We start from the raw sequence: 21,566 nt of genomic DNA on the forward strand, positions 1-21,566 counted from the left end.
TGGTGCAAGTTGTTAGGGTTACTTCCCATTAACCTTGTTGTTAAAACCGGAAAAAGGTTACGAAAACGGAAGTTGTAGCATCCACATTTTAGTTAAAGTAGTTTCTATTTATGATTATTATTTGTCCTTATATACGGCACGGTGCTAATAGAAGGTTTCCCAGTATAACGTCAAGTGTTTGAAAGATTTATAAAATAAAGTATAATTTATTCCCTGTGTCATTTTCTGGTATTTTTGTCTCCAATGATTTTGGCTAATTAAGTGCCATGCGCTTGATTTGAGCATCAACTGGAAACACAACTCCCTCTATTGGAATGAAAAAGTAACTAGTGTTGTTGTGTGGAAAGTAGGGCGTACGAACCACTGACACTTGAATCCTGTGACCAGTTAACGTGTACTTTACCGCAAACAAGTGCCATATATGTCACTTTGTCCATTGTTAGCAGATTGGACGAAGGGACACCGTCAGTTAAACTAATGAAGAATTAAATCTACTTTTACAATATTGTTTTTTTAAAAAGTTTATATTATTATGGATTGGTTTGTTTTGAACATCGCGCAAAGCTACACGAGGGCTATCTGCGCTAGCTGTCCCTAATTTAGCAGTGTAAGACTAGAGGGAAGGCAGCTAATCATCACCACCCACCGCCAACTCTTGGGCTACTTTTTTTACCAACGAATAGTGGGATTGACCGTAACATTATAACGCACCCACGGCTGAAATGGCGAGCATGTTTGGTGTGACGGGGATTGGAACCCGCAACCTTCAGATTATGAGTTAAGTGCCTTAACCATCTGGCCATATGTGGCATATTAGTATGACCCTCTTTAATTTGAAAAATGATTCGTATAGATTACAAAGCTACTTCGATTGCCTACGTCCACTAGACTACAAAGCTACTTCGATTGCCTACGTCCACCATAACCTTGAAGGCAGCCAGTTGGCATCGCACTTCCACACACCATAGACGCGAAGGGACCGACTGTCATTCTTATAACGCACCTGAAACTAATGTGCGTAGAGTATATTGCACGTGACACGGGTTAGTTGTAAACCATATTACACTACATTATTAATGGAATGTCTAACAAAGCAACTCTATTTTTGTTGATCGATTTAAATAGAATACGTGTCAGTACGCAAGACGTATTTACTATCAAAACAGATTGTATATGTAGTTGCTACAGTTAGGAATAACTGTGATGGTTACAGCATACCATCTGCAATAATGTTTTATAACCACCCTGCATATTCCCAAATTTTCCCAAATAACCTGATTCTCTAAGTGTTTCGAAACAACTTAAATATTACTATGAGCCATCTGTAGTCTACATCAGTCACGAATCAAACTCTCATTGCTTCATCTCATGAGATATTTAATTTATGACCGCTCGCCCTCAAGAGTTAATGCAGAAATGTGTGCATATAACTTCATAAATTCAACCCTGCGCTGATGTTTAGGGTAAAAACAGCTTCGCTTTACGTGTAGTGGTTTCTTTTCTTCCATATATATATATGGTATAGTTTTATTTTCTCTGATCATGATAACTGATAAATAAATTTGAAGTCGTTCAAGTTGCTAACAGAAATAAAGAGAAACAAAGAGTATGTTAGTGAGATTTTTCAAAGCAAAAGGAGGAGACATTTTTTGGCAGCCGGTCTGGTATTTGTACATCAAGAGATTCTTGTTAAGGTACTTTACTTATAAGCCAGCTGCTCTCCCGTCCACGAGTGTTGCCAACTCAGACTTGAAAGTTACCCACCTATCTATTGTGATGTGCGGGTGGGGTAAATAACTCATTACCACATTCCTTCTGCTGCTTCCACTAACATGATGGCTATGTCGAATCTGCTGGTACGTGTGATGTGGTTAGCCCTACAGCTAGACGTTGGTCACTTGATTCGGTAGAAGTCGCCCGTTTTAATCTGACGTTCTTGGGTATCTCAAATTAATCTTCTAACGAGATATCGGAATCCCGAAGACGCCCTCTGTCAGGAGAATAAGCAAACACGTGGATGAGACCGGAATGGCGTAACGCAGCTGTTAGAAACGGAGATCTGGCGATTCTTTTGTTGTAGATTTACATTTACGTGTGTGTTGATGTTGCCAGGCAACTGCTTGTGTTCTGTTTTACAATATGTGTGAATAGAGAATTAATGTTTTTACGTAATGTCATTCTTTATGTAGTAATGTTCTTTATGTAATGTCATTCTTCATGTAGTAATGTTCTTTATGTAATGTCATTCTTCATGTAGTAATGTTCTTTACGTAATGTCATTCTTTATGTAGTAATGTTCTTTATGTAATGTCATTCTTCATGTAGTAATGTTCTTTATGTAATGTCATTCTTCATGTAGTAATGTTCTTTATGTAATATTATCCTTCATGTAGTAATGTTCTTTACGTAATGTCATTCTTCATGTAGTAATGTTCTTTATGTAATGTCATTCTTCATGTAGTAATGTTCTTTATGTAATATTATCCTTCATGTAGTAATGTTCTTTACGTAATATCATTCTTCATGTAGTAATGTTCTTTATGTAATATCATCCTTCATGTAGTAATGTTCTTTATGTAATATCATCCTTTATGTAGTAATGTTCTTTATGTAATATCATCCTTCATGTAGTAATGTTCTTTACGTAATATCATCCTTTATGTAGTAATGTTCTTTATGTAATATCATCCTTTATGTTGTAATGTTCTTTATGTAATATCATCATTTATGTAGTAATGTTCTTTATGTAATATCATCCTTTATGTAGTAATGTTCTTTATGTAATATCATTCTTCATGTAGTAATGTTCTTTATGTAATATCATCCTTCATGTAGTAATGTTCTTTATGTAATATTATCCTTCATGTAATAATGTTCTTTACGTAATATCATCCTTTATGTAGTAATGTTCTTTATGTAATATCATTCTTTATGTAGTAATGTTCTTTATGTAATATCATCCTTCATGTAGTAATGTTCTTTATGTAATATCATCCTTTATGTAGTAATGTTCTTTATGTAATATCATCCTTCATGTAGTAATGTTCTTTATGTAATATCATCCTTCATGTAGTAATGTTCTTTATGTAATATCATTCTTCATGTAGTAATGTTCTTTATGTAATATCTATGTAATATCATCCTTCATGTAGTAATGTTATTTATGTAATATCATCCTTCATGTAGTAATGTTATTTATGTAATATCATCCTTCATGTAGTAATGTTCTTTATGTAATATCATCCTTCATGAAGTAATGTTCTTAAGGTAATATCATCCTTCATGTAGTAATGTTCTTCAGGTAATATCATCCTTCATGTAGTAATGTTCTTCAGGTAATATCATCCTTCATGTAGTAATGTTCTTTACGTAATATCATCCTTCATGTCGTAATGTTCTTTATGTAATATCATCCTTCATGTAGTAATGTTCTTTATGTAATATCATCCTTCATGTAGTAATACTCTTTATGTAATTATCATCCTTCATGTAGTAATGTTCTTTATGTAATTATCATCCTTCATGTAGTAATACTCTTTATGTAATTATCATCCTTCATGTAGTAATGTTCTTTATGTAATTATCATCCTTCATGTAGTGATGTTCTTTAGATAAAAATGATCTTCAAGTAGTAACTATTCCTGAACATTACAGGATAACAGAAGTACAGCTAATCAGTGATGTAGAGAAAACCCACTTGTAGAGAAACATATGGAAAAACAGCTCGTTTGGGTTGAAAAAAATTTTTACGTAAAGGAGCGAACAACGTTTCGACCTTCTTCGGTCATCGTCAGGTTCACAAAGAAAGAAAGAAGTAACTGACCGGAAGCTGACCACATGTTTGAAGGGGTTGTGTAACTGTGTGTCGGGATGTAGAGGGCGTGCTTAGATGTTTGAATATATAATTTTATATTATTTATTTTATTTTTATTATTTATTATATATTTTTAACAACCCACCTCAGCTGGGAATATAAGGTTTAGGTTCCTTTTCATTTCTCTTTTTAAAAAAAAATGTTATTAGTTAAATTTAAAACTCGTTTATTGTATCTGTTCTCTTTATTTTTACAGTGTTTATCCTAAGAACTCGTACATGTCCTATAGAAGCGAACGAAAGTTGGGAAGGCAGGGATTTGACGGTAAGTACTGGAGGCCGTCCTTGAACTCTGGGTCGTATGACTCCAACTTTACAACCCCACAAGACACCCAGAGTCGAGTGTCACCTGCCTCCTGGGAGAAGCTTCACAACATCAGAAGACAAGGTACCACAGTTATATTCCACTCCAACTCCATGCGAGGTCGCAACCCGTCAGGCAGCAAGTCCAATCTCGACAAAGGAATTGGAGCTGTTAAGTCCAACCCGGAGCACAAGTCTCCTGTGGTTCCAGTTTCGACCTTTCAGACGGCAGATACCACCTCGCCCACAAGCATGTGTAATCAGTTAGTAGCCTCGGATCCAATCAGTCCCGTGTCGTCCATATGTGTATCGGTTGGACAGTATTTTCAGCATGAATCTTCTAGTCATAGTCCATCTCATACAGAGCAAGTACCCTCTTTCCAGCCACTGAAAGATGACCAGAAAGTCGACACCTCGCTTACCAGTCACTGTTTTTCAGAGGGGTCAGCTAATTATTCTCAGCTTCCAGAAGCAGAGGAACAACCTAACCCTAATGTGAACGGACATCTGTATGAAGAACCATCTACCACGCCTAACGTGAACCGCACTGAGGCAGTTAAAAGAAATGAAGCATCATCGGATGATAGGTCAAACGGTGTCAACTCAGTGCAGCAAGCTCTTAGTGACCAGCAGCTTGGTATGCAACAAAACAGTTTGGTCAACAGCGGCGGTGGTGAACAAATACCGGTCAGTACAATGAACTGTGCGACCCAGACCACGGATACTCCGAGACTTGGGCGAAGATGCAAAACCAAGGAGGAAATAGAGTGTGAGAGACTTTCTGAAGATTTTGTCAACCATTGTGACGACACCATGCTAAAACATCTGCTCTGTAAGCTTGTTTCAATTCTTTGCTATTAAACTATGTACGACTTTAACAATCGAAATAAATGTTTTGACAGTCGTAGGTTACTGATCGTATTATACGAATTGTTTCTATATTTTTACAGGATTGTAAACTATATTCCGATATAGATTTTTTTATAATAATAACTGCAAAAATTATTCAGCCCAGATGGATGTTTTTCAACAAAGAATACACACGTCTCTCACCCTCATCAGGGTCTCTCACGTTTACTACTTGACACGTCATTGTGCGTAGAACATGCTCTCTTGTCTGCGCAGTACGTACACACCTGTTTATTTATATATGGCGGAAACAGCTGTCGTCATGATACGCGTGTATTCAGGTGTAAGTGTGGCAAACAAGGCTTAACTAGCTATGGAAGTTAAAGCTTGAAAACTGTCGTGTGTTGCAGCTATCTTTAGGCTTAGCGTGGAGAAATTCCATTTTGTTGTTTTTTTGTCATTTGTGGACGTACACTGTGAGTTTCGAAGAGTGTTATCCTAGTTTGTATCTCACAGATTATGTACAAGGATATAATTTAGTCTTACCATTGCTACTGATATCCCCAGTCTTGGGAGAAGATATATGTCTTAGTAGGAAATGAAGTGTTATATGGAAGGTTATTTTTATACCCAGTAACTCGTGTTCTGGGTTTTCAAACCTGTTGTTTTGTAGTGATGACTCTAGCGTAGTGGGCTAACTGCTCAGGTCATAAACTCCAAAGTTCGGGTAAAACAGTCCGTAATTTTAGACTGCTGACCAGAGCGAGAGCAACCAGCCGATAGCACCCGCTGCCTGTATGACTGTACCATTGAATATCATTTTCATAACTTAGAATACGTTCAATGGCGAGATATGATAGACTTCAACCTTGGATCATCAGGTCCACAACTCGGCACGATGACCACTAGACAAGACACGGCATGGCCAAGCGTGTTAAGGCGTGCGACTCTTAATTTGAGGGTCGCGGGTTCGCATCCCCGTCGCGTCAAACATGGGGTCGTTATAATGTGACGATCAATCCCACTATTCGTTGGTAAAAGAGTAGCCCAAGAGTTGGCGGTGGGTGGTGATGACTAGCTGTCTTCCCTTTAGTCTTACACTACTAAATTAGGGACGGCTAGCACAGATAGCCCTCGAGTAGCTTTGTGCGAAATTCAAAAAACAAACAAACAGACCACTATACAAAGCTGTCAAAGTTCAAAAGTGATTTTAACCAAAACGCACATTCAAGTTATCGAGGTTTATGTTGTCCTTGTTTTCTGTACATTAATCTTAATTCTTGGGTATATGTGTGTGTTGTTATCTTTTTCGACATATGTTTTTCATTACTCCAAACGAACTCTGGTTGAAACACATCGTACAATACAATAAGTAAGTATGTGTTTTTTGTAGTTTGTTGTTTTTCATAAGACGCCTCCAAAAAGAATCTTTGTTACAGATTTTCAATATCGTTCACATAATACTTGGAATAGTTTTTCAGGCGTTTCGAGAGAAACAGTTGCCTTAAACAAGGAAATTCTGTTATTCTGTTAAAAGAGCCCCTCCCCCCTAGTGGCACAGCGGTATGTCTGTGGGCTCACACTGCTAAAACCGGGATTCGATACCCGTGGTTGGAAGAGCACAGATAGCCCAGTGTGTAGATTTGTGCTTAGCAACGAATAAATTAAGCACTTGTGTATTTTTTTCAACAGATTAACATGTCTGATAAACTATATTTTATGGGTTGTTCTTGTGTGATTAACAAAACAATCCAATTATTACGACCGGTTTTTAGCTGAGTGAACATTCCGACTTTCCGCTGAGCCACTGAGAGGATCTTCTGTTTACAAGTTTGATGTGAATTTAAATGTAATCAGATCAGTATATTAAAAACTGAGAAATGTGTGTGGGCAAGAAGTGACCAGGCAAACCCATTTTCCAGGACTATTGTTAGAAAACATTGTAAATCATGGTAAGAAATTGTCCTTTGGTATTGATCAAGTAGTGAAAACTGTTGTTGGAAAACAATGCAAGTCGTAAAAGAAACTGTCTTTTGTTATTGACCAATTCGTCAAGAATATTATTTGAAAACAAGGTAGTCTTCAGGACTATTGTTGAATATCACAGCGAGAACGTAGGTGTTCACCGCCATCTTGTATTAAAAAACAAAACAACTCAAGAGAAGCGGCATGGCCTAGAAGTTAGCGCGTTAGGGTTATGAATTCGAAGGTTTATAGTTCGAGGCCCCTTATAGCAAAAACTACATCTGAACTTTTGCGCCTTGAGTAGGTTGTAGAAGAGACGATCACATTTTGATCAGAACAAAATCAACCCAACTTTGGCAGTGGATGCTGTCAACCGACTACTTTCACTCGAGTCTATCAATTCGGAATGAAGGCTTGTACGCAGGTTGTCTTTTATGTAGATTTGAGCAAAATTCTGAAATTAAGAACGAATTGCTTTTCTACGCTGTTGTGCCCCTCGCTAGTACAGCGGTATGTCTTCGGATTTACAACGCAAAATCAGGGGTTCGATTCCCCTCGGTGGGCTCAGCAGATAGGCCGACGTGGCTTTGCTATAAGACAACACACTCTACGCTGTTGTGTTTACAATTTAATTACGAGCTTATAAAATGCTTTGGGCCTAGTGGTTAGTGTGCCAAGACGTATGGCTAAAATTCCGTGCGTGGTTTGTTTCCTGTTACTGATAAAAATAACAGTAAATCACCTTCTGCGCTTTGAGGCCATCGATGCGTTACAAGAGTGACGCTCAAATCTTACTATTCCGACTGACAAGAGTTAGAAATAGGGGTTGTGCATCTTACTAAAACGAAATATTTTTTGGATAACGAAAAATTACATTACGATAATTATTGTATCTTAACATCAGTGAAATGACAAGTGCAAATGTGTTTTAGCTTGGTTGTTGTTAAACATAAAACTACACTTTGGACTATATATGCTGTGTTCATCACTGGTATCGAAATCTGGATTTTAGGTTATAAATGTTCATTCCTACTGCTGAACCACTGAAGTGCTTACAAATGTGCTTAGCATGCCAATTTACATTTTGTTATCTTGTTGGTCTGGATCGAATAATATTAAGTAAAAGCCCAATTTCATCATCAAAGCCCTGGGAGTGTCATTCCTTATACGTATCGACGAATACCTTGTATTTCACGACTCTGAAGATTTACCGATGACCTTGAATTTGACTTTCAGATAAGGGGTCCACTTAATGGCTTTGTTAGGCCAAACAATTTTATGATTACTGTGTGAAAAGAGAGAAAGCGAAATACATACACGTGATGACTAATAAAATAATTTTGATTGAGGGTCGCGATTTCGAATCCCCGTCACACCAAACTTGCTCGCTCTTTCAGCCGTGGGGGCGTTATAATGTGACGGTCAATCCCACTATTCGTTAGTAAAAGAGTAGCTCAAGAGTTAGCGGTGGGTGGTGATGACTAGCTGTCTTCCCTCTAGTCTTACACTACTATATTAGGGACAGCTAGCGCAGATAGCCTTCGTGTTGCTTTGCGCGAAATTCAAAAACAAACAAACAGACTGTTAAATGCTTCGGATTCTAGTACTATTTAGTGTGACATTTATATGATGAAGAGGATTTGATGTTATTTATGTCCCCTAATTTATCGTGTTCAGGTACTTCAAAATTAAGTTACTTAGGCCTATTTTTCACCAAAAAAATATAGTAAGATTGTCACAAACGATAATACGTGACACTTGTACGGCAATGACAAAAAATTAGCGATTTGTCCTGCAATACTAGGCTGAGAAAACCTTTCGAGACAGGTATTATTATAAATTAGGACTAATTATTTTGGAGTTAAGCCTAATGATGTTAGTTAAAAACACAGAAATGTGTTTGATTTTGAGATAAGCCTACAGTGAGCTTATCAAACAATTAGGCTAATAGACAAGTCAAGTTTAATCGATCCGCTGTAGGCTTAGGGCCGCGAGAAGAAGATAAATATCTGGATCTGGACAAGCGAATATTTGGGGATTGAACCTCAATAGAAAGAGTGGACCATGAGTGAATCACTTCTTTCAACTCTCTGCGATTATAAAGAAAACTTGTCATATTATTATATTCGTTCCTACTTATTGTCTCCTCAATGTTATATTACATGAAAATGCTCTGCGCCCTCTAGGTATTTATCACAAAACTACGGTGATGTGTATACGTGTGTAACGACCATAACTTTGAACCAACGTTTTGATAGAGAAAACTATGTAAACATGAGATTCAAATACAGACCGAAGAAAGTATGAAAGATGCGGACTTTGAAGACATTCTCGTAGAAATTTTAAAGAAACAAAAATTAGTAGATATGAATCTCAACAGAAAACAACCATTTTAAATAAGCTGCCTGGCTTCTAGATTATACGTTGTATACAAACAGTATTATTACAAGAAATACCAACCTTAAACAGTAATCATTCAAGTGAGGTCTGAACGTCACAAACGAATAACATTCGAAAAGTTATTTTAACGTATTAATTCGAAACAAAGAAAACAAACATTTTAAATAATGGTGTTGACTTTATAAAGACAACTTGTGTCAACTTGAAGAAACATAAAATGAAGAAAACAACTGAGAACAAAATAAAGAAAAACTGGGAAATTCAATCAGAGCCAGGCTTTTGAGAACAACTACATCTATAGGGATCTCGTGAACAAAACTGGGGAGAGAAAATGGCGGCAGTTATCGTATGATAAGTGACAGGAGTATAGGGAACTATCTGGAAGACATGACGAAGAATCAGTAACAAAGTGGATAAGAAATTAGGAACCTGGAAATGAAACAAATGACAATGAAGTGAAGGAAAGGACGTATTATGGAAAACCAATGCATTACCCTGTGACACCAAACATGCTCGCCCTTTCGGCCGTGGGGCGTTATAATGTGACGGTCAGTCTCACTATTCGTTAGTAAAATATTAGCTCAAGAGTTGGCGGTGAGTGGTGATGACTAGTTGCTTTCCCTCAGTTGCTGGTAAAGCGGTAAGTCTGCGGATTTCCAACGCTAAAATCAGGGATTCGATACCCCTCAGTGGGCTCAGAAGATAGCTCAAAGTGGATTTGCTTTAAGAAAAACACATACGCTTTCCCTCTAGTCTTACACTGCTAAATAAGGGACGGCGAGCGCAGATATATACCTCGTGTAGCTTTACGCGAAATTCAAAACAAACCAAACCAATGCATTATCGAGATCTTAATAAAGAATTCCGGACTTGTAGAAGACAAAATAATAAAGAAAGAAAACATCTTTCTACGAATGTAACAATCAAACAAAAACAAAGACTTCCATCGTGAGGAATGTTGTAAACTTCCAATGCAGAACTTGACTAAATGTGATGTAAAACTACTACGTAGAGAACTAAGTTTTACAGCAACAACGTGCCGAAGATTTCGAAAGATATATCGTAAACCTACGTCTAAAAGAATGGTTTTATCAGAATGAAAATCTAAATAAAGGACGAAACTTGGAACTAGAACAATTATATGAGAAAACTGAGTTATCAACATTAGTTTGTTTGTTTTAAATTTCGCGCAAAGCTACACGAGGGCTATCTGCGCTAGCCGTCCCTAATATAGTAGTGTAACACTAGAAGGAAGGCGGCTAGTCATCACCATCCACTGTCAACTCTTGAGCTACTCTTTTGCCAACGAATAGTGGGATTGATCGTCAACTTATAACGCCCCACGGCTGAAAGGGCGAGCATGTTTGGTGCAGACGGGGATTCGAACTTGCGACCCTCGGATTACGAGTCGAGTACCTTACCCACCTGGCCAGGCCAGAGCCTCACCTATAAGGAAACCAGAATATAAAAAGTTAGAGAAAACACAGTATAGATATGAAGAAACAGATTTTAGAAGAACTGTAGACAAGCAGAAGTGTCTGGCAATGAAGATAGTATAGAAACTAAACGGAACAGTTCTGTGAATAGGGGACATTAATGAAACACAGATGGGTTAAAAGCACATTTATTTAGATTTATGTCAGTTCTGAGGCCCTCTATCCCTCTTACATATGTTTCTCCACACTTTGGAGAAACTAAGACATACGTAACAAGTTTTGAACTGCATTCAAAAACAGATGTAATAAAACAGACCCTGTGAACTTTAGAATATTATTATTATTTCCTATATATTTTTAGCATGTAATATATTTAATATTTACAAATTTTTCGGTTTTTTTTAAATACTTCCTTTAGGTTTTTATCTATTTCTATCTCCAGTTTATTTCGAAAGTATTTAGAATTGAGACTAAAATGTTCACCATATGTGTACATAATAGAAATGACAGTTTTTATTATTCTACTTTAATTTATTAGTATTAGAAGAATCCTTTACTATCTTTACCTTCCTTTTAATTACTCCACGTCCATACTTACACTTTAAAAATAACAATTCTTTGTAACTTACTTCTCCAAGTTTCTTCTCTGAAACTCAAGTACAAAACCTCTGGGCTAAACATACTCGTTTGTTTGACCAATGTTTGGGGCGATAACTTAACCTGTTGACTGCCAAGTATTTCAGCTGCTACAATACAACTCTAATGCTCCTTTATTTTGTAACTTTTTCGTGACGCCATTTTGGATCGAAAGTGAAACAATATGTAAGTAGGTCAAATACATGTATGGTTCTGACATCTAGCGTTGAAGTTAGGTATTATTGAGAACGAATTAACTGGTCCGTGGCACTGTGTTACCGATCGACTTGAACGAGTTATCTCGTTTTACGGCACTGAACAGGTTAAAAAGATCAAATATCGGCATATGAAACCAGTCCTCTTTTTCTTTAATGTTAAGTAAAACAGTCGTTTTTATTATTTATCTCAAACAGGAAATCTATGTTTTCATTTACGTTATTTTAAACTTTCCTAAATGTCTACACTTCATAATATTTATTCTAAATTTAAACGTAACCACTAAAATATATCTTCAATGGTTACTTAAATAATTAAAGTCTAAAGTACAGTGATTTGAGCAACTATTAAAATAACCTTTTCATGATATACCCATTACTAATGTTGGGAACCTGGCCTGGCCAGGTGGTTAAGGCACTCGACTCTTAATCAGAGGGACGCAGTTTCGAATCCCCGTCACACCAAACATGCTCGCCCCTTTTAGCCGTGGGGGGCGTTATAATGTAACGACCAATCCCACTATTCGTTGGTAAAAGAGTAGCCCAAGAGTTGGCGGTGGGTGGTGATGACTAGCTGCCTTCCTTCTAGTCTTACACTACTAAATTAGGGACGGCTAGCGCAGATAGCCCTCGTGTAGCTTTGCGCGAAATTCAAAACAAACAAACCTTATGGCTGAAAGGCAAGCACGGTTAACATGTCCGGCTGTATATCCGATGGTTTGTGGTTTGTATCCCGTTACTGAAAAGGAAAAAGTGCTTCACACTTTAGGACCGTGTGATTGCTATAATAGTGACATTAAAATCCCAGTAGAGAAGTACAAGAGTTGGTAGAGGGTGCTGTTCCTCATTGTTCTATCATTTCAAAAAATAGCCAATCTGTAGTGTTTTTTTTTGTCACGAATATCCGAACATACATCTTTTATTTTCTTCTTCTCCGTTTTTACTGTTCATGTAGAGTATCGAACACTCAGCCTGGACATAAAAACGTGCCTTAGTAACAAGTTATGTTTCTACGCGACGTGAAGTGAGTTACAAATATCACGTGATCAGCCTTGGTTTCGGGGGAGCGGATTCTGGGAAAGTTTGGATATTTTGATTGTTGCCAATATGACCTCTCAGCAACATTGTGTATAGCGTACAAGAATTTCGTGAGAAATATGTCACAGTTTGATCAATTCGCTGTGGATGAATGTCACCGGTTTGTCTTGTTCTTGATTTCGCAAATGGCAATATGAACTGTAAAATAGCCAGGTTATGTATTCGTTATATTTTCACAAGTAACAAACAAAATTCTTTGGTTGTTTCACACTAAATATTCAATTCTGATTCATATGTATGTATATATATATATATATATCCCTTTCGGCAAACGTTGCAAAAATTGGTTTTACTGACAGACCAGTCGCCGGAGACTCTTAACCTGTTCAGTGCCGTAGACGAGATAACTCGTCCAAGCCGATCGGTAACAGACGAGTTAATTTGTTCTCAATAATACCTAACTTCATCGCTAGATGTCAGCACCATACATGTATTTGGCCCACTTACAAATTGTTTCACTTTCGATCCAAAATGGCGTCACGAAAAAAGTTACAAAATGAAGAAACATTAGAGTTGTATTGTAGTAGCTGAAATACTTGGCAGTCAACAGGTTAAAGCTGTTATTGTTTAACCCTAAAATATTAATTCCTAAAGTAATTTACAAAAAAAAAGAAACAGTAGAACTGTTGGCCTTGTTTGACTGTAACTAATAATTTGGACTTCATGTTTCAAAGCTGTGGACTTATCACCAATACATTGGCAATTAATTATCTGTATACTTATGTGTTTTCTTATAGCAAAGCGACATCGGGCTATCTGCTGAGCCCACCGAGGGGAATCGAACCCTTGATCTTAGCTGTACTAGCGGGGGGGCTTATCCGTACACAACGCTGAGACAGTTTAATTCCAGTGGTCACAATCCACATACGTTTGTTAAATTAACGAATTTGTTAAACAAACAGAGACCACGTTATACTCTGGTCCCTAAGACGTGTGTCCGGCAACGGTCAGTTGCAAACTCTCTTTGTTAACCTGAAAATGACCTAGGAAAGTGAAAACGTTGTTCTCTGCTTATCAATAAAAGCGTTAGTACCCACACAAGGCTTTCTGAGATACATTTTTATTTCAGATGGGTTCTCACCATGAAGAAATAGAGACCACGAGTTCTTTACATTTTATACACAAATGTAACCCAAAGATTTGTCAATATAAGTACATATAGCCCAAAAAATTTATTATACATGTATAACCCAAAAGTTTATCATGCAAGTGTAGCCAAAAATTTGCTACACAGATATAGCCCCAAATTTTATTATACCATATAAATATAACCCAAAAGTTTATTACACAGGTATAACTCACAAATTCATTAGACAAATATAAATCAAATGTTTATTATGCGCTTTAAGCCACACATTGGTATTCGAAGGTAATTGTATTTTTATGTTTCAAAGAGAATACCATATAATATAAAAGTGTTTTATTCTATTGTCACAAAAAAAAAAACACCTCAGTGGCACAGTGGTCACCATGGTATTGGAACCCGGTTTCTAACGTTATGAGTCCACAGGATTACCCTCTAGTAAAATAACGCAATAGACTGGTTTCGATATCTACGGTGGGCATCACATAGACAGCCCATCGTGTAGTTTTGTGCTTAACAAACTAGTGAAGTAATTGCAAAGACCAGAATGACAATTTTTAGAAACTTAGTGGTACTGAAACAGATTATCCAATTTATTCTCCGACACGTTCATGAAATACTTCGAGCTTGCATTAGTGCCTTACGTTTGCTTGTTAACAAAACCAAAAAGTCAGGGTTTTTGTTGGGTTTTTTTAAAGAAAAATTCCACTCTCCCTCCTGGTTACGGACAAGTATTTATGGATGTTCACGTAGCTAGTGTGTGAACACAAAATTAATTTTCAGCTTGAATACGAGTGTGTAATAGGAAAAATATTTTTCTCTCAATGTTTGTCTAATATTTAAAATATTAAACGCCCATCGTTTTGTGAAAGGTTTCTGAACATTCAACTTGATAAAAGTTTAAAACCATTTAAAGTTAAACTTTGAATAGGCTTAACGTGTCCGTGTTTACCAAACTGTTGTCTTGTCAGTTGTCGTGTCCATGGCGTGTATTCTTGGGGAACATGAGGTTGTCCCCCCGGGCAGTCGACTTGAAGTACCTTTTAAAATAAGTTCGTGTTTTCTCGAAATTAAAAATCTAAAGTTATTGACTGGTTTGTTTGTAACGTTGTTTTCGTTCTGGAAGTCTATAATGGACTTACTGTGAACCACGTGTAACGTAATATCAGCGTTGTTATGTTTTAATAAAATGATAAAAGAGATTTGTTCATATTCTGTATTTAAAAATAACAATTAAAACATGAAAACTGTAACTTAGCCTTAGGAACGTTTGAGTTATTCTACCAATATCACTTGTTTACTTTATGGTTTAAGAAGGTTCTGAATGACGTCACTTCGCTCCCCTGACGGCATGATTTTAAAACGTATTTGAGATTCGTTTTGTCACTGTTTGTTTGCACGTATTTCTCACCCGTTCATTTATCTATTCTGGTTTACAGTACTAGCACCAAACCATAAGACTATGTCCGACTACATGGAAGGACTGTTTAACTTAGAGCTGGAGAAGGGTGGACAACCTGTTAACAGGAATCGATCCTCAATTCGAGCTGAAGCTGCCAAGATGGCCAGCATCTCTAACACGCCAATGAATTCGGAAAGCAGGTATAACATACGACTTCCATTTTATCTTACCCTCGTGGTTAGGGCGCGTGACTCACAATATGCGAGTCGCGAGTTCGATCTTCGTCATCTTTTAACTGTTGAAGTGTTATAATAACGGTCAATCCTACTGTTTGTTGGCAGAAGAGTAGCCTAAGAGTTGGCGGTGGGTGGTGTTGACTAGCTGCATATTCTCTCAAGTTTATAACTGATAATTTACGAACGGCCAACGCAGATAATCCACCAGTAGCTTTGCACTGATATCAAAGCAAACCAAACCAGTTTATTTACATTAATCTCAGCTAAATCGATTTTCAGCTGCGTTTATCTTCCTTGTTTTTGTTGTTTCATAATAATTTAATAAAATGTTTGAATCAATTAACTATTGATGGAGATGTTGTTGATTTGAATGAGATTAAACTCTGTTGTTGTTTTTATACAATTGAGAAAACGGTAATTACTGGTTAACTGATAAATGTTTTTTGTAAATGAGTGACGCCCTCTCTCGGCATTCCTGACAAGTACCCTAGGGCACCATGCTTTTGATAAAAGAACGTAACAACTTCTAAACGTTTCTGTATTATTTATTGTTAAAGAGCTGTAACTCTGTAGTAACGCTGCTCTTTCACTTAAAACGAATGTTTTTCAAGTCGAATGATAAAGCAGAAAATGGTTTACTGAGAAAATGTTTTATTTGCAGTGGAATCCCCTCTAAAGCAGCCAACTTCGGGACTGAGACACACTGGCCTGATTAGAGGGGTTCCACTGTACATAATTAGGGATTATGTAAACACAAAAAGGGACTGTGCTTGAATGACCACTTTCAAGGGATGACCGAATGTGAGAGGTGGCAACTTAGAGGGGTTCCACTGTAGTTACAATAAAGATCTGAATCAAAATGTTGATCCAAGAAGTACTGAAATCATGGTTCGACCCATGACTTTGTTTTTTAAGAAATCCAAATGTATTTTTATACGATGTATTTCAGTACAGTACCGAATTCATAAAACTCTTGAACTACGATTAAGAACGAATAAAACTACAGAGCCCGACATAACCAGGTGGTTAGGGTCGCGGGTTCGAATCCCGTCACATCAAACATGCTTGCCCTTTCAGCCGTGCGGGCGTTATAATGTTACGGTAAATCCCACTATTTGTTTATAAAATAGTAGTCCAAAAGTTGGCGGCATGTGGTTATAACAAACTGCTTTTCTTTCAGTCTTGCACTACTCAGTTGGGGACAACTAGCACACATAACCCTTGTGTAGCTTTGCGCAAAATTCAAAACAAACAAATAACACTGCAGTATGGAAAATTACGACGATAAAGTTAAAAAAAAAGATAGTTCATTCTATATATTCTAATTTATTATCGTTACTTTTAATTTTTCTGAATCTGGAGAAATTAGTTGAAAACTTGATTACCATATAAAACCTTTTCTGAAGACCATCGTTTCTTTTTAATTTCTTTACCTCAATGTAATTGTATCTAAGTAAACATGTGTAAGAACGTGTTTGTTGAAAGAGAAAAACGAAATGTGTTATATTGCAGGAAGGAAAGTGAGTTACCACCAAACAGTGCCTATTACACAACATCAGAACCCAAAGCTAAGCTCTTAACACGGTACAGCCAAGACATGGACCAACAGGATTGGACTTCAGAAAACGAACTAAGTAATAAAAAGGTACAAATTTATTGTTTTTATTTTATTACTAGCATAATGCCCTCTTGCGAGCATTTCTGGTACGTAATCCTCTGAAGCGTAATGCCCTCTTGCGAGCAATCCTCTGAAGCATAATGCTTACTTTGTGTGTGTTTCATTCGACATAAATTTAATCTCTTGTAATTAATTACGAGTTCTCGCATGTAATGTGACATAAGGTTTCAGAAGGAAGAAACTGAGGTTCGAATACCGATATGCAGATAGTTAAATCCGCTTGGCGTGAACGATTAATATATGATGGTGAAGCGGCGCGTTGCTGTATGTGTAGCCCGTGGTCTCACGAGCGATACATTTAACTTTCATGTCATGGGTCGGATTTGAGACCAGAATATGGGATAAAAGGACAGGCTTAATTGTCCTAAATGTCGTGTGTCATCATCAAGTGTCTCGCACAGTCTCTCTACCCTTCCCGGACACATGTAATTACAACCGTTCACCCCTATTTGTATAATTAAACTGTACAGGATTTTACCTTCCTGTCAACCTATACTATTTTTCCTAAAACAAGTTGTTAACAAATATTCCATCCTCTTTCTCCTCGGTCCAGCATAGCCAGGAGGTTAAGGCACTGGACACGTAATCCGAGGGTCGCGGGTTCGAATCCGGTTTTTAAACATGCTCATTCGTTCAGCTGTGGGGGCGTTATAACGTTATGGTTAATACTACTTTTTGTTTATTAAGGAGTATCTTACGAGTTGGCGGTGGATGATGTTGATTAGATCTCTGGTCCGGCATGGCCAAGAGGTTAAGGCACTCGACTCATAATCCGAGGGTCGCGGGTTCGAATCCCCATCACACCAAATATGCTCGGGGGCGTTATAATTTGACGATCAATTCGTTGGTAAAAAGAGTAGCCCAAGAGTTGGCGATGAGTGGTGATGACTAGCTGTCTTTCCTCTAGTCTTACATTGCTAAATTAGGGATGGCTAGCGCAGATAATTCTCTTGTGGAGCTTTGCGCGAAATTCAAAACCAAAACTAAACCAATTTTTCTCCTCATCACGTGACAAGAATGCTTCTTGTCTTTTCAGTGATTTTTATGTTATGTTTGTTTCTCCTTGCTGCGTGAGTTTCCGTCATATTTCGGTTGCATTACGTGATTTTTTTTCCGTTTATTTGTTTATTGTCCATAATTCGTAACCGTACGTCAAGACTGGTTCGATGTAGCAGCTAAAAACTCTTTTTTATGCTCTATTTCACTGAGGTACCTTTGTTAATCGGTATATTTTTTACCTTCAATAGAAAGTGGACTTCCACCCCCATCCTCGCATTCGTGTCAATGACCCATGTATTAGCCCCACAGTGGCTCAGCGGTATGTCTGCGGACTTACAACGCCAAAAACCGGGTTTCGATAGCCGTGGTGAGCAAAGCACAGATACCCCATTGAGAGTAGCTTTGTGCTTAACTCAAACCAAACCAACCAATGACCCATGTATTTAGTTCATGAAAATTCCTAATTAAATGAGAGTGGAATGATCCCTTGGGTAGACTCATCGGTAAAACAGATACGTCTAAAGCTTTTCTTTAAGAACACTCACATAGCTGTATTTTTAGTCGATATATAACCAAATAGGCCCGGCATGGCCAGATGTGGTAAGGCATTCGACTCGTAATCAGAGGGTTGCGGGTTCGAATCCCGGTCGCACCAAACATGCTTGCCCTTTCAGCCGTGAAGGGCGTTATAATGCTACGGTCAATCCCATTGTAAAACCACCATACCTCAAGTTGATTCGAAGTAATGCCCTTCTTCGTCCACGCAAAATGAAAGGTGTGATTAGGAAAGGGAACCATGCGACTCGAAAACTATTGCTGTGAAACGGGTATATCTCCATAAGCATTCAGTCACACCTCAAAATCAGTGCTATAATGAGAACTGCCCCCTGGTGGGACAGCGGTAAATCTTTGGATTTACAGTGCTAAAATCAGGGCTCGATTCTCCTCGGTGGACACAGTAGATAGATTTGCTGTGTAAAAAAACACAATTGTGCTGGTATTGTCTTAAAATCTCATTAAAACTGTAGATTCCTGTAAATTTAAAGGTCAACTGTTACTCACCACAAAACCTGTTCTGTGTAATACGTCAACATGTGACATATTAGGCTTTGCTAATCACCGTAGTGTACAGTTTTAATTGTCTTCTATGTATATATTGTAAATGAGGTATCGAAGTAACTATTTTGTTCAATTCTTGTCAGTACCAAAGAAACTCTCTAAACAAGTCTTCTACAAACTTTCAGGAAGAACTAATTGCTAGTATCGACAGGAAATTGAAGCTCCTACGTTTGGAGCAGGTTTTACTTCGAGAGGAGATGGTCCAGAACGAGGTTCTTGGACAGGAAGTGACGTCACGAGTAGAACAGTTAGCTAAGCCTAACGAAATCGAGAAATATCGACTGCACGTAGAAGAAATGGAGAAAATTATTAATTTGTTGCTGTCCTTGTCAGGGAGACTTGCACGCGCTCAAAACGCCCTCATGTGTCTACTTACAGATGTTGGACATGAAGAAAAGGTTGTTGTACATAGATACTTGATACTTTTTAATTAATTTAGAAACGTTGTTTTCTCATGTTTTCAAACAGTGGTCAAACTGATTTTTAAATCCGGACAATTTAAAAATTGGACAAGGGGTAGACAGTCAGGTTAATTATAAAATAAAAATATCATCGAAACGTTAGAAGTAATAAATCATTAAACAATATTGTGTAACTGTAGAACTTGTTTGATTCTGGGAAACATAAAAATGATGCTGTACGTCTAAAAACACTTCAAGCTTTTTAAATGAGTAGGAAATTAATTTTTACATTTAATTATTTGTAGCGAGTTCTTCAAGCGAAATGTGACAAACTGAGTGAACAGCACGAAGAGGCTCGGCGGCTGAAAGAAAGTATTGACAAACGCAGCCACCAGGTGTCACTGTTCCTTCATCGCTATTTGTCCAGCGAGGAGTATGCTGACTACGACCACTTCATCAAAATGAAATCCAAGTTGCTCATGGATGCGCGAGAGATTGACGAAAAAATTAAACTTGGCGAAGAGCAGCTAGCAGCTTTACGTCACAATGTGAACTTTCAGATCTGGAAAGAAGTCCACACAAAGACGCAGGGGTCGCTCGGGACCTGACTTAGACCGCCACGCGTAATAATGATCATACAGAAGTGGGTTAAAACTGTATTCGTCTTCGATATTGCGGGCTAGTTTAATGTACAGCAAGAATATTGTACATTTGCTGGGAAAATTGAGTTTATGCTTTCATCGTTGTTTTGTTACCTTCTACTCAAGTTTCCACGGAGAACAGAAACGTGTTGAAGTGGGGAGGGGGTAATATCATTTTTAAAAGATTAATTCACCGAGTTGAATTTTTTCGTTGTAATACCATAGAAAGTACAATTATGATAAGGCCTAAACTAGGCTTAGGTCAAAGTACAATTACGATAAGGCCTAAACTAGGCTTAGGTCCCTAAACTAGGCTTAGATCACTAAACTAGGCTTAGGTCACTTAAAAAACAACAACACATTTCCTCTGTCAAATGTTGTTAATTCATTCATCTTTTTTTTTCCACTCACTTCTTGAGAACCGTCGTCACAGTCGTATGTTGTGAAGTGGATTACGTCACGTGCGGATTCGTTATTATAACCGTACTTCAAAAGAACCAGTTTCGTTCGTCGTCTAATTTTCTTTGCCTATTTTACTTCCAGTTCCATAAAAGTTTTGGGGGGAATTTTTAAGTGGAAATAAAAGAAAATGATTTTTTTTTATTATTATTTAGGGTGGGCTTTCGTGGGTTCTCACGACTACGAAATATCAGTATTTTTGTGTAGACTTTTCAAGCTTCACGTGCAGTTGAAGGGATGTCACGTGATCGCGCTAAGGTTTTTTTTTTTTTTACTAAAGACGATGTACGTTTGTTTGGAAACATTAATAAGAGAAATGAACAGAGAGGGATTATGCCCCGTGCTGTGTGGTATGTATATAAAAGCAACCCCCTGGGGTAATTGCGATGTGTGATATACTTGTAGGCATAAATAAAATACTGAAAACTTGACCTTACTCGTGTTATTTACTGACGTCGATTTTCACCATTACTTGTTTAATCATCACACGTTTTCAATCATTTATTAACGGGCGGTACTGGAATTTTTAAAATGACTCTTTATTAATGAATGTTTCATCAATTTTCATTTACTAAAAAACCAGTGTAACGAATAACTGAACCCTTTAAACTACTGTATTTATACGGAATACATTATTTTAAATTTATGTTTACAAATATATATATAAGGTACTGCGGGGCCTGTGGCATATGTTATAAGGGGTCCCTAAATTTTAAAACAACACGGCGGTCTTAATTCAAAGCAGGTAACTTGTGTTTACTCAGATTATAGC

The 21,566-nt window shown here is 37.4% G+C and overlaps 1 protein-coding gene across 4 annotated transcripts in view; it reads left to right on the forward strand.

The window, feature by feature from the left end:
- LOC143228781 (uncharacterized) overlaps nt 1-21,225 on the forward strand; it is a 234,203-nt gene extending 212,978 nt beyond the window's left edge. For all 4 annotated transcript variants that reach the window (XM_076460135.1, XM_076460134.1, XM_076460136.1 and 1 more), the window contains 5 exons: nt 4,071-5,008; nt 15,299-15,461; nt 17,010-17,142; nt 19,419-19,691; nt 20,000-21,225. In XM_076460135.1, the coding sequence (XP_076316250.1) occupies nt 4,071-5,008; nt 15,299-15,461; nt 17,010-17,142; nt 19,419-19,691; nt 20,000-20,302 (1,810 nt within the window). In that variant the 3' untranslated portion in view covers nt 20,303-21,225. The remainder of the gene's footprint in view (nt 1-4,070; nt 5,009-15,298; nt 15,462-17,009; nt 17,143-19,418; nt 19,692-19,999) is intronic.
- The last annotated feature ends 341 nt before the right edge of the window (nt 21,226-21,566 follow it).

The sequence above is a fragment of the Tachypleus tridentatus genome, chromosome 10 (genome assembly GCF_004210375.1).
Source record: "Tachypleus tridentatus isolate NWPU-2018 chromosome 10, ASM421037v1, whole genome shotgun sequence".
Classification (NCBI taxonomy): Eukaryota; Metazoa; Arthropoda; class Merostomata; order Xiphosura; family Limulidae; genus Tachypleus; species Tachypleus tridentatus.